Source organism: Balaenoptera ricei, chromosome 17, assembly GCF_028023285.1.
Source record: "Balaenoptera ricei isolate mBalRic1 chromosome 17, mBalRic1.hap2, whole genome shotgun sequence".
Lineage (NCBI taxonomy): Eukaryota > Metazoa > Chordata > Mammalia > Artiodactyla > Balaenopteridae > Balaenoptera > Balaenoptera ricei.
The window spans coordinates 55,318,163-55,331,729 of record NC_082655.1 but is presented as its reverse complement, the minus strand read 5'-3'; the positions used below and the strand labels follow the sequence as shown (position 1 = coordinate 55,331,729).

The 13,567-nt window shown below is 37.4% G+C and overlaps 1 protein-coding gene across 7 annotated transcripts in view; it reads left to right on the top strand.

Moving 5' to 3' along the window:
• The window catches only part of RALYL (RALY RNA binding protein like), an 814,820-nt gene that overhangs the window by 88,712 nt on the left and 712,541 nt on the right, over nucleotides 1-13,567 (top strand). Inside the window, exon 2 of one of the 7 annotated variants that reach the window (XM_059901165.1) lies at nucleotides 11,508-11,602. The exons of the other annotated variants lie outside the window; for them this stretch is intronic. Coding sequence (XP_059757148.1) covers nucleotides 11,585-11,602 — 18 coding nt within the window. The 5' untranslated portion in view covers nucleotides 11,508-11,584. The remainder of the gene's footprint in view (nucleotides 1-11,507; nucleotides 11,603-13,567) is intronic. 7 annotated transcript variants of the gene reach the window in all.

Below are 13,567 nucleotides of genomic sequence, written 5' to 3'. Positions count from 1 at the left end.
TTCTTGGTCTAATACTAGAAAGAAGAGGGAAAGAAAGTCGATTGTCGGGAAAGTAAAGAGGAAAGGAAGAGGTTTAAAAGCAGGACTGGTGATTTTAGCTTCAACATGTAATGATCTTGGAAGTCATCAATCCTGTCCTTACAACAAGAAAAAGTTGAACAAACTGAAGGTCAATGGCTTTTCTTGGAAGCATCAGATAAATGAGGTCTCGTGGCAAACTGCCATGCTGAAATTTAGAGAGAGGCGCTAATCCAGAGGCACATCCAAGATCTGGAGCAGAAGCCCTGGAGTAGTACACTGGTCAAGGAATCTTTAAATGATAATTTTCATTAATTGCTAGAGGCTATGGACTAGTGTGATTGCAAAAAATTCCGAGTAGTACAGTCTTAGGGTTAGGGAATACACCCATACTTTCATGGGTTTTACCTCCTGAGGAACTAAGATCCTCTCTTGGTTCTGGAAAAGAGAAAAGAAGAGTAATCATTGTGAAATATGTTCAGGGTGTTCTCCATCACAAAGACCTGCTCTTCAGGGAAAAAGATCTTAAGGTGGTAGGGGGGATTTCTGCCACTACAGTACCTCTTGTCTTCCTTTGTCACCTGGTGGTTTCAGGGGAAGCTAAGAAACCCTTATTTGTGTAGGTCACAATCTTGGAACATGGGGCCACTAAAAGACCGAGACTTAGTCATAAGATCATGGAACTCTCCCTCTTCTCTGTACGCTACCACCATGCTAACAGGGCTGCAGTATAGGTATAGAGAGATTATAGCTGAAAGGATTTCAAGATACAGACTTAGAGCTGAAGGGATGGAGAAAAATATATCACGCTCAAAAGAAAGCTGACATGCCTCTTTTAATTTCAGAGACAGCAGATATCAGAACAAGGAAAATCATCAGGGGAAAAGAGAGTACAAAGAATTTCAGTAGCTTGTCAGTGACAGTCAAGATTCAAAACCAGAGACCCCACCTTAACCAAGACTTGATTTTGTTTATTCTATTAATATGGGGTTAAGGTTACCTTTTATGAAGCTGAGCTGGATACCTCAAATCTAGAATGGCTTCATTCATCAGTGACCATGTATGAGGTGACCAGCTCCTGTTTTTCCCATGTCCTTTCCCTAATCAGTCTCCAGTCTCTCTGACACCAGCCAACCCTCTTGGATCACAGACCTTCCTCCCCCTTTGCTGTAAACCTTGTTTTCCTCTGCAGATCAATTTAGAATGCAGGGATGCTTTCATCAAGTACCCCACATCCATCACTTCATATGATTTAAATTAGTGAAAAGGCTATTATTATAGTAAAGTTAGTGACTTTGTCTGCAAATAGAATTTGGGAGTATCAACTATTTTTGGGTTATGGGACCAGGATTGGGGTAGAAGCTAAATAGAGGAGATGCTTAAAATAAGGAAGCCGCCTTTTTTTCCTTCTAAATTGTGATATAATATTCCTCCAAGCAAAGATGGGCTGCAGTACTTCGCATGATTCTTAAGGGCAAGGACCATAACTTACTCATCTCTGTTTCCTCCAACTTGGGATTCGTAAATAGAAGTTGTTTCAATAAATGTTAGATGAGTTACAATCCCTCATGATCATTTAAAATAGTAAAACATGCCTCAAGTTTTAGGAAAAGCTCATAAATATATGATAAATATATTGCATACAAAATTAAATCTATTTTCTACAAAGGTATGCAGTGTGGCATTCATATAACACATAAATAACTCGATTGTATCATAAATTTTGCCTAAATCTAACAAGCTAGCTATAAAAAACATTTTCATTTTCTTGTTCCTTTAAATTTAAAATCATTTGATAGAAGGTTTTAGATGACCTAGGTTTCTGAAAAAGGCTGTCCTTGGAACTTTGAATAATGCTTTCCTTTTACCTCCATATATGTCCCTTAACAAACAAAAAGTCATTCCACTTCTTGGCCTAGGGCTGAGCTCTTTAAAAAGGAAGTCTCTTTTCCTCTTTGCAATTCAATGCACAATGTTCAATTGGTAGACCAGTACAATAGTAGGTAAAGGCACTTGAAATGTAGTTCTAAATTAAATATCTTCAAATAAACAGAATGAGGAAAATCATGGACTGCCTACATGACCACACATTGTAAATTCCAGGGATTTACCATGAAAGGAAATTTCTCTTGTATTCTGATTTCCATCATTCATCATCAAACAAGTGTGTTGTCTGTTAAAATTTTAAACATGCCATCTTACAACAGATGACAGTGCGACAGCATGACTCAGTGCAGCAATTATTCTGGTAATCACAGGGTTGGAATACTAGAATGTGTTAAAAGAGATTGGAATGTCACTACAGCACTTATGTAATCATCTTTTTAAATATTTTGTGAGTCTCTTGTGTTATATAGTTGAATCATGTAATATAGTTAGTTAATAGCATATTTAAAACCATAGAACTGTGCTCCAGTGAATTTTGTGTGTGTTTGTGATAGTGTGTGGGTTGTGAGTGATGATACTTTATCTACTAAACATGTATTTTGATGAATTAAAGGGTCTCTATTTCACTAATTGGTTTAAGATTAGTATATTGGTGATTTGCACTATTCAACTAAGTCTACTGGTTATTTGACTATTGAATATCTTGGTTGTTTTGCTGTTGAATCAATCAAGTTTTTTAATTGATACGTGGCTAATTTTCCTCTTTCCCTCCCTTCCTCCCTTTGTTCTCCCCTTCCTCCCTCCCTTCCTTCCTTCCTTCCTTCCTGCCTTCCTTCCTTCCTATGACTGTGGGTAACATTATTCATAGTTTGTACTTCAAACAAGATGAATTTTTACTGGTAGCATAGTTTAGAGCCATTTACTAGTGACCTTTCTTAACCATTGCGTGACTCAGTTTCCTCATTTAAAGTTAACCTCATCAAGTTCTTTTGAAGAGTGCCTGAAACATATTAAAATTCTCAACATATTAAGAACCCATTCAGTGGAATTTCATTGCAAGCATTGTATTCCTTTTGGAATTTTTCAAGTCCCTGTTTATGTTTTTTTCATTATTACGCTTTTCAGTAAACACTTTACTTAAAATTAAGTTTTGGTGACTGGTGTGATGCTCTTGTTTTTACACTATTTAGTATTACTATTATAGAACTATTCATGCTTCTCTGCAGCCTGCTTTCTTCCTACTTCACAAATGCATGAATGCCAATTTCCACACAATTTCTCACTTGGGGAAACTGGTTGTAGCCTTCTACCTCCTACCTGGGATTCTGAAGGTGTTAAATTCATAATTCTGTCACTGACATGTGCCTCCCACATAACCCATAACACCATGGTTTCGTTAGGAAATGGTCCTAAATATATCATGCAGGCTCTTTCTGCTCTTTACCTCCTGCACTGTTACTTCCTCTGGTACTCTTAATTCTAGGAAGCCTGGATCAAACTGTATACATGCTTTATCCATGCCCAGATTTCCAATAACCTTTCCCATTGTAGCATAAGGATTGTTGTGCTGGTGGGAAAAGAGAGTGATTTCCCTTTATATTTCCTATATAATATATAAAACACCCACATTTCTGTGGAATGTTCAGTGGAGGTCACCAAGTCCACTTTTATAGATTCACTGTTATGGGGACAGAACACCTCACCACTCACTCTCGAATACTACCTTCATTATTTCATTATCATCAAACTACATATATTTTTAATGACCAAGTGATTCTCTTACATTACATTCTTGATGTCCTAGTCAATTTCATTCACTGAATTTTAGATTTCCCCTTTCCTGGATAAATTCTTGTAATTATACTGTTCTCTGACAGCCTCTGCCATGACTACAAAATCACTCTTCATAACTGATGAAATATACTAAACTCATAGTCCCCTGATTGCCTCAGCTTTTCTGGCATGTGACATGCCTTCATTTCAGCCACCAGTGGTAAAGCCAAGGCTTGAAAAGTGTCATCATTCAGAAGTAATTCACCTTCAAGTTGAAAACTAACAAACTCTGAACTGACAATTGACAAATCTGAACAAACAATTGACAAATCTGAACCAACAATTGACAAATCTGAACCTGAATTTAACCTTCTTGTATATTCTTCTTCATTTATCCACCTCTATTCCTAAGCTGGAGATGCATAATTTGTTTTAATGTTGCCCAGTTAGTATCTCAAGATGGCCTGCTTCTTGGCCTGCAAAAGTTGCACTTTGCTGACCGTTCTGTATGGATAGCAGGTAACTTTTGGTCTGTGTCTATTGGGGAAAAATCCAAAGAATAAAAACATTTGTGTCATTTGTTTATTTAAAAATAATAAGTAGTTAACACATTACAAAATAGTAGGTTAATTTCATATTAACAATTTAATATACATATATGATTGCTTACATTACAGTGCCATATATGATTGTATAAATTACGGCACCCGGATTTCAAGGAAAACTCTGTTTATAACTCTAATCCTTAGTATGTTGTTTAAGATACTCTCATGGTCCATTTTAAACTGTATCAGATTCTAACCTTTCTGATTACTTCTCTGCTAATGACCACTTACTGTCCTAATTGGACTGTTCATTCCTTTTCTAGGAGATAAAATTAGAGTGTTTTCTCTTCGCACTTAGCTAATTGCTTAACTTTTCCCAATTGAAATAATTGCTACAACAGGTAGATGGTTGAAAATTTTAATTCTTTAGTTTATGCCTTAAACATTAAGCTATTTTTATTTTAAAATACAGTTATAATAGCAAGGAGTATTTTAAAAAAATATATACCCACCTAATAAATAAATATTTTCATATTCTGTAGCAATACATTTTAAGATCAGAATACTAACATTAAGTCTATTAATTAAGTTTTTAGTATAATTAACGTGACAATGCAATCATGTATGATAGACACTGCAATGAGAGTAATTTAAAAACCTAATTTTTTTCTCATAAAAATCTATGTCCTTTCCCTTTAAGGGCATGACCCAGAATTTGCGTACATTACTTCTATGCTGATCCCATTGGACAGAACTTTTTTGCCAGAGAGGCTTTAAATATATTCATTTTCAAATATCATATGATATCACTTACATGGGAAATCTAATAAAAACAATGATACAAATGAACTTATTTACAAAACAGAGACAGACTCAGAGGACAAATTTATCGTTACGGGGGAGAAGGGTGGGAGAGAGGGATAGATTGGGAGTTTGGGATTGACATGTACACACTGCTATATTTAAAGTAAAATGCCTTTCCATGAAAAAAAAAAAAATGTCATTTTTTAAGGCAGCCATGAGTTTGGCTTGAAATACAAACTCTACTACTAAGGATGTTAATGGCTATTGGGAGGCAACTAGCAGTCTCTACCTCCTATATTAATGACTTCTCCGGTCTTATTTCAGAAACAACCTTTTCTGAGCTCTCACCATAAGCCAGATCCAGTTGATTTAAAAATGAATGGAATATAATCTTTACCCTGGAGATTATAAGTTAGTCCTTGTGGTAAGCAGGGGTGGAGGATAGGAGTATGATGCAATGTATTTTCCAGGGGAAGAATGGGCTAAGACATTCTAGGTAGTGAAATGTATCAGAACATGCCACTTCAAAATATGCCACTTTGGTATATTGATTATTTTGATCTGAAGACACTTGAAAAACAGCAAATGCAGATAGAGGCTTTCTCTGAACTCTGCTTATCTGCCTAAAGACTTATCCTTCAAAAGGAACTCACCTGTCAACAGTCTGGTCCCATCCCTGGGATTTTCATCAACCAATACTGACTTTTATCACAGGAGAGGAGACTGGAAGTCCACACCACACCCAGACACACTGTAACAAGCAGTGATACCTCCTATCTCTTCTTCTAAGGGCTCATTCATTTTTCCTAAAAATCAACTGACTTCTAAGAGGCCTGCATCCCCACTCCCCCTGTTAAGATGGTATTTAATCCTGAATTCTAAGCCACTTCAGGGAAACTCATTTTTTCTTGAGTACCCACCATGCATACATGAGGCATACATGTTAATAAACTTCTGTTTGTTTTTCCTCTTGTTAATGTCTTTTATTACAGGAGTCTGAGCCAAGAACTCAGAAGTATAGAGGGAAATTTACTTTTCTTCCTGCACAGTAGTGAGATAGATAGGCTGTGAAAACAAGCTGTGTCATGAAATGGCACAATTTACTTTTCTTCCTACACAGTAGTGAGTTAGGCTGTGAAAACAAGCTGTGTCATGAAATGGCACAATGTAGAGAACAGGAATAAGTTCAGTACGGCAGTATGTAGAGAGTTTGTAGAGGGAAAGTAGTAGATGAGCCCATGGAGGTATCTTGTGATGTGATGTGAAGGGCTCTGTGTGTTTGAATTTTATCATGTAGACCAAGGATCCACAAACTAGTGCCCATGGGCCAAATCCAGTTTGCAAGTTTTTGTAAATAAAGTTTTATTGGAACACAGTCACACCCACTTGTGTACCTCAAGTATCTATGGCTGCTTTGCTGCTACAATAGGAGAGTTGAATAGTTGTGACAGATGCAGTAAGGCCCACACAGCCTAAAATATTTCCATCTGTCCCTTCACAGAAAAAGACTGTCAACCTTCCAGATGTAGACAAGGATTGCTCTTTGGAAGTGTTAATACAGTAGAAATCTCTAGACCTAGAAATCTGTCAGTTTTCCGAGTGACTTCTTTCAAAACCAAGTTATCCCAAGTTTTCTTAAACTGGAAGCTTTTTTTTTTTTTTTTTTAATAGTAATCTTTTTTGTTATATATATTTATTTATTTTTTTTTGGCTGTGTTGGGTCTTCGTTTCTGTGCGAGGGCTTTCTCTAGTTGCGGCAAGCGGGGGCCACTCTTCATCGCGGTGCACGGGCCTCTCACTATCGCGGCCTCTCTTGTTGCGGAGCACAGGCTCCAGACGCGCAGGCTCAGTAGTTGTGGCACACGGGCTTAGTTGCTCCGCGGCATGTGGGATCTTCCCAGACCAGGGCTCGAACCCGTGTCCCCTGCATTAGCAGGCAGATTCTCAACCAATGCGCCGCCAGGGAAGCCCAAACTCGAAGCTTTTAAAGAGCTCTTCATGAAGTTGTCATATGGTATTAATGCACAATGAGCATCATTCATTAAGTCTACATTAATCTGATAGACATTATACTTCAAATAATTACTGCCTACTGCATTACCTTTGTCCTTTGTGAGCTTAAATTTCACCTGTCAACAACAATCGCTTTGGAGTGTGATATTTGTATATACACACAAAAAAGTCTTGCCTTGGCAAATGTGTACTTGAAAGGTAATGCCTTAAGCCACGAACTTTTGCACTTTTGTTCACTTCATATATTACCATATTTTTATAAGGTTTTAAGGTTTAGTGTTTCCTTGTGTAATTTTTTCTGTTCCATTGTTGTAAATAAAAGTATTTTTTTTACTAATGCAATATAAATCACTTTGACTTGTTATTAAATAAGCAGATTCTGTTAGAACTCCTTTATTCCTCATAATTTAATTTACCATCAATTTCTTGAATTGTAAATGACAACTGTGCTATCGAGCTACCTTTTGTTTTGCATAGTAAGGATGTAGAGCAATCTGATGCCTTTAGATGCAGCCATGAGTCTTTGTTTTTTCAGAGTCTCTGCCTGACTGGAAAACAGATAAATCCCTTCAAGACATTTTAAAAGCACTATTTCATGTTTAAAGCATGAAAAACAAACTGGTAAATCAGAAAAAAACTGTATTATCATGAATATGTAAAGAACTTAAAGATCATAAATAGAGACTTCCCTGGTGTCACAGTGGTTAAGAATCCGCCTGTCAATGCAGGGGACATGGGTTCGATCCCAGGTCCGGGAAGATCCCACATGCCGCGGAGCAACTAAGCTCATATCTCAACAGAAATTAGAAAAATGTGGACATTAAGTTCACAATGTCAATAGAAATGGCTAATAAATATGTGAAGAGATGCATAACCTCAGTGAAATAAAAGAAATGCCAATTAAAAACATAATGAAATACTAATATTTCTACTTATCTGATTATAAAGGTGAATGAAAAGTATTAGCTCCAGTAGCTTGGGTTCATAAAAACATAAACACTCTAATCTTCTGTTGACAAGAGTATGGTTTTCAGTCTTTCTGGAAGACAGTTTGGCTATATATACTACATTTTAAGTGTTATGCTATTTACAGCATCGTTCTGATAATTTTATAGGAATTTATGCTAAGGAAATAGTAGAACAAGGGCATAAGATGCATTCATAAGACAGCTCATGTGATAGCATTGTTGGTCCTGAGAACTATTGATAGAAATAACCAAAGTTATTATCCACTGTGAGCTGGCGGAATACCATATGGTGCATTCATCAAATGGCTGTTATTCAGCTACTATATTGTAAGTGATGAGTAAAAATAATAGTTTCTTTCTTTTCCAGATACTCTTCCCTTTGCTTCCTTCACAGCATACCTGTATTTGTCTCTAAGTATCTGGGTTTCCCCTCTCTTTGAAGGCTCATCCTCCCTAAACTAGCAGTTAAATTTTGGATTTCACAAAGTTCTACCTAAGACTCATTTCCTTTCTCATACTGTTTCCCTCAGTCATATTTTTTCAAAGTGTCATTGGTGACCAAGTCATGAGTCATGAAATCAATACAGTGGGTATTATTGGTTACAGTTGGGTAATAACCAACATTTTAAACACTTATTGCAAGGAAAATAGCATATGCAAAGGTACAGACATGGTGGTATGTTTGAGGAATTTCAAGAATTTCTATAAAACTAAACCATTATGTTCATTTGGACAAGATTTAAAAGTTGAGCCTGGTGAGAAAGGCCATGGAGGGCACTGTATGCTATGCAAAATGGACAGTATTTTATCTTGAAAATGATAAAGAGACACTGATATTTTAAGCTGGATTTTATTGAGGAATTTAATATACTTACTTTCTCTATAAACAGGAAGAATAGTGAATATTTATTCCATTTACTGAAAATGTACATTGTATCATCCTAATGCTTAGGATGCTATCCCCGCTAATCAGAACATCTCCACAGAGACTGAGCTTGTATCAATAATATTTTAAGAACTATTCAAGCAGCTAGTCACCATAATATTCATCATTGTAATTTCAGGGTTGTTTCATTTATAACAACTGTCTGTGATCTTTACTATTAAAGCAGTATCCCAGAGTATGTGTGTCTGAATCACAGAAAGAAGAGTGTTCATCTTATCCTATACAGTTACAGTATGTGTAACTCTGGAGCCACAGCATCAAATTCTTATAATCATCCTCCTATCATTTGGATGTAGTAAAACCCAAATTTACCTTTTAAAAGAGCTGCTATTTTGGATAGGTTATAGACTCTGTGAACTTGGACTCCACAGGTTTCTTCAAGCCATCCTCAGAAATCCCCAGGAAGCTCGTTCTTTTTTTTTTTTTTTTAATTAATTAATTAATTAATTTTATTTTTTTGGCTGCGTTGGGTCTTTGTTGCTGCGTAGGGGCTTTCTCTAGTTGCAGCGAGCGGGGGCTACTCTTTGTTGTGGTGCACGGGCTTCTCATTGCGGTGGCTTCTCTTGTTGTGGAGCATGGGCTCTAAGCACGTGGGCTTCAGTAGTTGTGGCGCACAGTCTTAGTTGCTCCGCGGCATGTAGGAATCTTCCCGGACCAGGGGTCGAACCTGTATCCCCTGCATTGGCGGGTGGATTCTTAACCACTGCACCACCAGGGAAGTCCTGAAAGCTCGTTCTTCATTATGCATCCTGAGTCAGTAACTATGGTCACACTCAGAGTCTATGAGAAAGGCTTTCTGAATAAGAAAAACTTACCTGAAAAGCCTATGCAAATTATTTTTTTCCCCAAAATGTTTGTCACCGAAGTAAATCTAGCTATTACTAAGTTATGCAGAAATAAAGTCAATCAGGGACTTACCTGGTGGTGCAGTGGATAAGAATCCATCTGCCAATGCAGGGGACACGGGTTCGAGCCCTGGTCCGGGAAGATCCCACATGTCGTGGAGCAACTAAGCCCAGTGTGCCACAACTACTGAGTCTGTGCTCTAGAACCTGCGAGCCACAACTACTGAAGCCTGCGCGCCTAGAGCCCGTGCTCCGCAACGAGAGAAGCTGCCGCAGTGAGAAGCATGCGCACCACAACGAAGAGTAACCCCTTCTCGCTGCAACTAGAGAAAACCCGTGCACAGCAAAGAAGACCCAATGAAGCCAAAAATAATTAATAAATTAATTAATTAAAATAAGAAAGTCAGTTTATCATTGTCTTATTTTCTCATATCAGTGACAATGTTCAAATAATATTACACATGCCTTGACTTGTTAAGCATAATATTCTGTTGCCGCAGACCGGCTGCAGAAAGCTAGAAGTTCCTGGCGGTGAGGGGTAAGGAACTGAAAAGCACCAGTATGGGGTCAGAAGGGCCAAGACAACTGATGGTTGCAAGGCAAGTTTATTTAAAGAGCATGAATGTATATATAGGTTTAGTATGGAACGAATATTAGACAATAAATCAGTAAACCTTGTATTTCCACATAATTCTGTCGCCACTATCTATGCGCCATTATCTATGCGTCAGCATGCCTTATGGGCCATTTTCTGGAGATACAGACTTCCTCCTCAGGGCAGCACGTCCTTCTTCTGGGGAACAACCAGGGGCTCTTAGATCCAGAGCAGGCACCTGGAACGAAACTGGCCGCAAGTCATTTTCCTTTTTTACGCTCAATACCGCAGCGTCAGGTGTGCATACCAAGAAAGAGACAAGCAGTTCTCCAGAAAGCAGAAAGCTGAATAAGCTTACAGCTTGGGGGCCACCACATTCTGTAATCAAACACATAGCTTCCATCTTTTCTGAATGATTCAGTCACAATTATAGTCTTTTTAAAATATTTATTTATTTGTATATTTATTTGGTTGTGTCGGGTCTTAGTTGCAGCAGGCGGGCTCCTTAGTTGTGGCTCACCAGCTCCTTAATTGTGGCTCACTGGCTCTTTAGTTGCGGCTCACTGGCTCCTTGGTTGTGGCATGTGAACTCTTAGTTGTGGCATGCATGTGGGATCTAGTTCCCGGACCAGGAATCGAACCCTGGCCCCCTGCATTGGGAGTGTGGAGTCTTAACTAGTGCACCACCAGAGAAGTCCCTACAATTATAGTCTTGCAAATCCTAACGATTCCTTAAATTTGTACAATACATTATAGTAAACAGGTATAGGCTATATTTGAATCATGTGAAATTACGTTTGCGTTATGAAGTTCTTAAAATAATCAATGCTATTTAACTGTACATTTAATAACCCCTCCTCCAACATTTTTGAGTTCTTGAATCTACTTTTTATAGGTTTTCTTCCATGTCTTACTGGATTGTAACTTTCTCTTGGTGCCGTAGGCAATGTGACTTTCTCAAATAACATCTTTCCTTATAAGGAAAAGACAATAACTTTTGTGTGTAAAACAGAAGGACATTTTGTTAAAATGTCAGTTTGAAGTGTCATCTCACTTATTTTTGTTTTTTTGAGCCTTATGGGTCTGGTTACCTATCACATACTTTTCTTTTAGTACTTTCAGGGTCAGATTCTCAAGAAAATACAGAAGGCACCTGGGAAGCGGAAGGGTCCACAGCTTGAGGAAAGGAAATGAAAGCATTACACAAGGTTTGATCCAGTGTCCATTATTTGTTGATAGTCTGATTCAAAGGAAAAAACAGAAGGCAAAGGGAAAGGAGAAGTCACTCAGGAGCATGAGAAATGCAAATAGAAGGATTATACAAGATTTGATCCCATTAAAAAAAAAAATCAAAATAACAAAAAACAAGTAACCACATGATCAATGAAGGAACAGGTTAATAAAGAGCCATCTTAACTATTCACATTTCATGAAGAACCTTGATAATAATATTCAGGTTTTTAAGGATTTTCCCCTTTTGAATGTCTCCGAGTTTATTACTTTAAACTCCAACCTATTATTGCTGGCTGCTAGTGTCTCTCTTCCTAGTGACTCTCAGAAGCTGAGAAGGACTCTAATGGAAGTATGCTTGTATAATGGCAGCAAAGATGCATCCCCAGAGGCCATTCTTTGGATTCAGAGAAGAGCCAGAGGGGAGGAGGGGTGACCTGGAAACTAATCTAAGATCCAGATGTGAACCCAGACAGTTAAATCTTATTGAAGGTCCCTAGGTGCTTTCCCTAAAAATACATCAGTGGTCCTTTTATTTCACACCACTTAGACATAAGAGCAGACTGTACTCTACTACCTTCCTGAACTAAGGAACAAATTTTCCAGAAGGGCAGAGGAAGACAGAAATACTCTTAAATATTTTACAGAAGAGTAATCATAGCTTCTTTAGACTCCATTTACCTATGGTTAATTATGTATTACTTATGTTTTTGTTTTTGATTTCTTTCCCCTACCAGGAGAATGATCTGAAGGCTAACTCTAAATTAACATCTTTTTAAAAATTGTGGTAAGAACACTTAATATGAGATCTATCATTTCAACAGAGTTTAAGTGAAAAATACATTATTGTTGACTATAGGTATAATGTTTTACAGCAGATCTCTGAGCTTATTTATCTTACCTTACTGAAACTTTGTGCCCAGCAGTTAATAACTCCCCATTTTCCCTTCCCTCTGAATTTACACTTTTAAATAACCAACTCATGGCCTTACCTTTGTATGCTAACATTGGACACCTAAATGCATTGTTTTAGTTGTTTGATCAGTCTTTCATGAATATCAGTGAGATGACATATAAAAGTGCCCAGTAAAGAGCCAGAGGTGTCCTTTAATGTTAACGGTCTTCTTATAAATGAAATACCCTGTGTGAGGCACAATGGAAACTATTAACATGAACTGAAAGCAGAGTCTATCCTTAGAAAGTTCTCAGTCTAATAGGGAAAGTCATACATATGTCTTAATAGTAGCTAAAATAGAAAAATGTTAAGAACCATTAGAAGAGCCATGAAGTCTTCTAATTTTTGACTTTGAGATGACCACTCATTGTCTACCCCCATTTCCCTAATAGTAATCCATGGAGATTTTCCTTATCTTCCTTATCTGGCTGAGTCAGCAATGATCTCCTCCTTAATACAGGTGGATTGGTCTAGAAAGCTTGCAGACTCCTTCATTTTCAGAAAAAGTTCTGCCGTGTTCCAGTTTAGGTCAGATGAGCTTGGCTTTCTAGAATTGAGTCAAATGGCTTATGTGGGAATTGGAATTGTGATAGCTATCTTTGGAAAAGTCAGTGGTTGCATACTTTCTAATGCAGATAATCCCTTAGAGTATTCACCTCAATAGTAAATATTTTTGTTTAGAATTTGACCAGAGAGGCTAGCTCTAAGGAGACCATGTTTTATACTTTTTAAAAAAATAGATTTTAGCACATTTAGTTCACCATAGTCAATATTTAAAGCCATTAACATATTTGATCATCAAAAACAATATTGGCAGGTAGAAAGTTGAATTCTTCGGCTTCATTTTTGTCTACCTCAATGGAACTACTAATGAGGTCCCTGGTATTCATATAGGGGAAACCTCATTTCCTGATTGCATTTGGTTCCTGTCAAGCTGAATATGCTTTCATTTTGACACCTACATTCTGCTTTTAAAATTCCATACTAT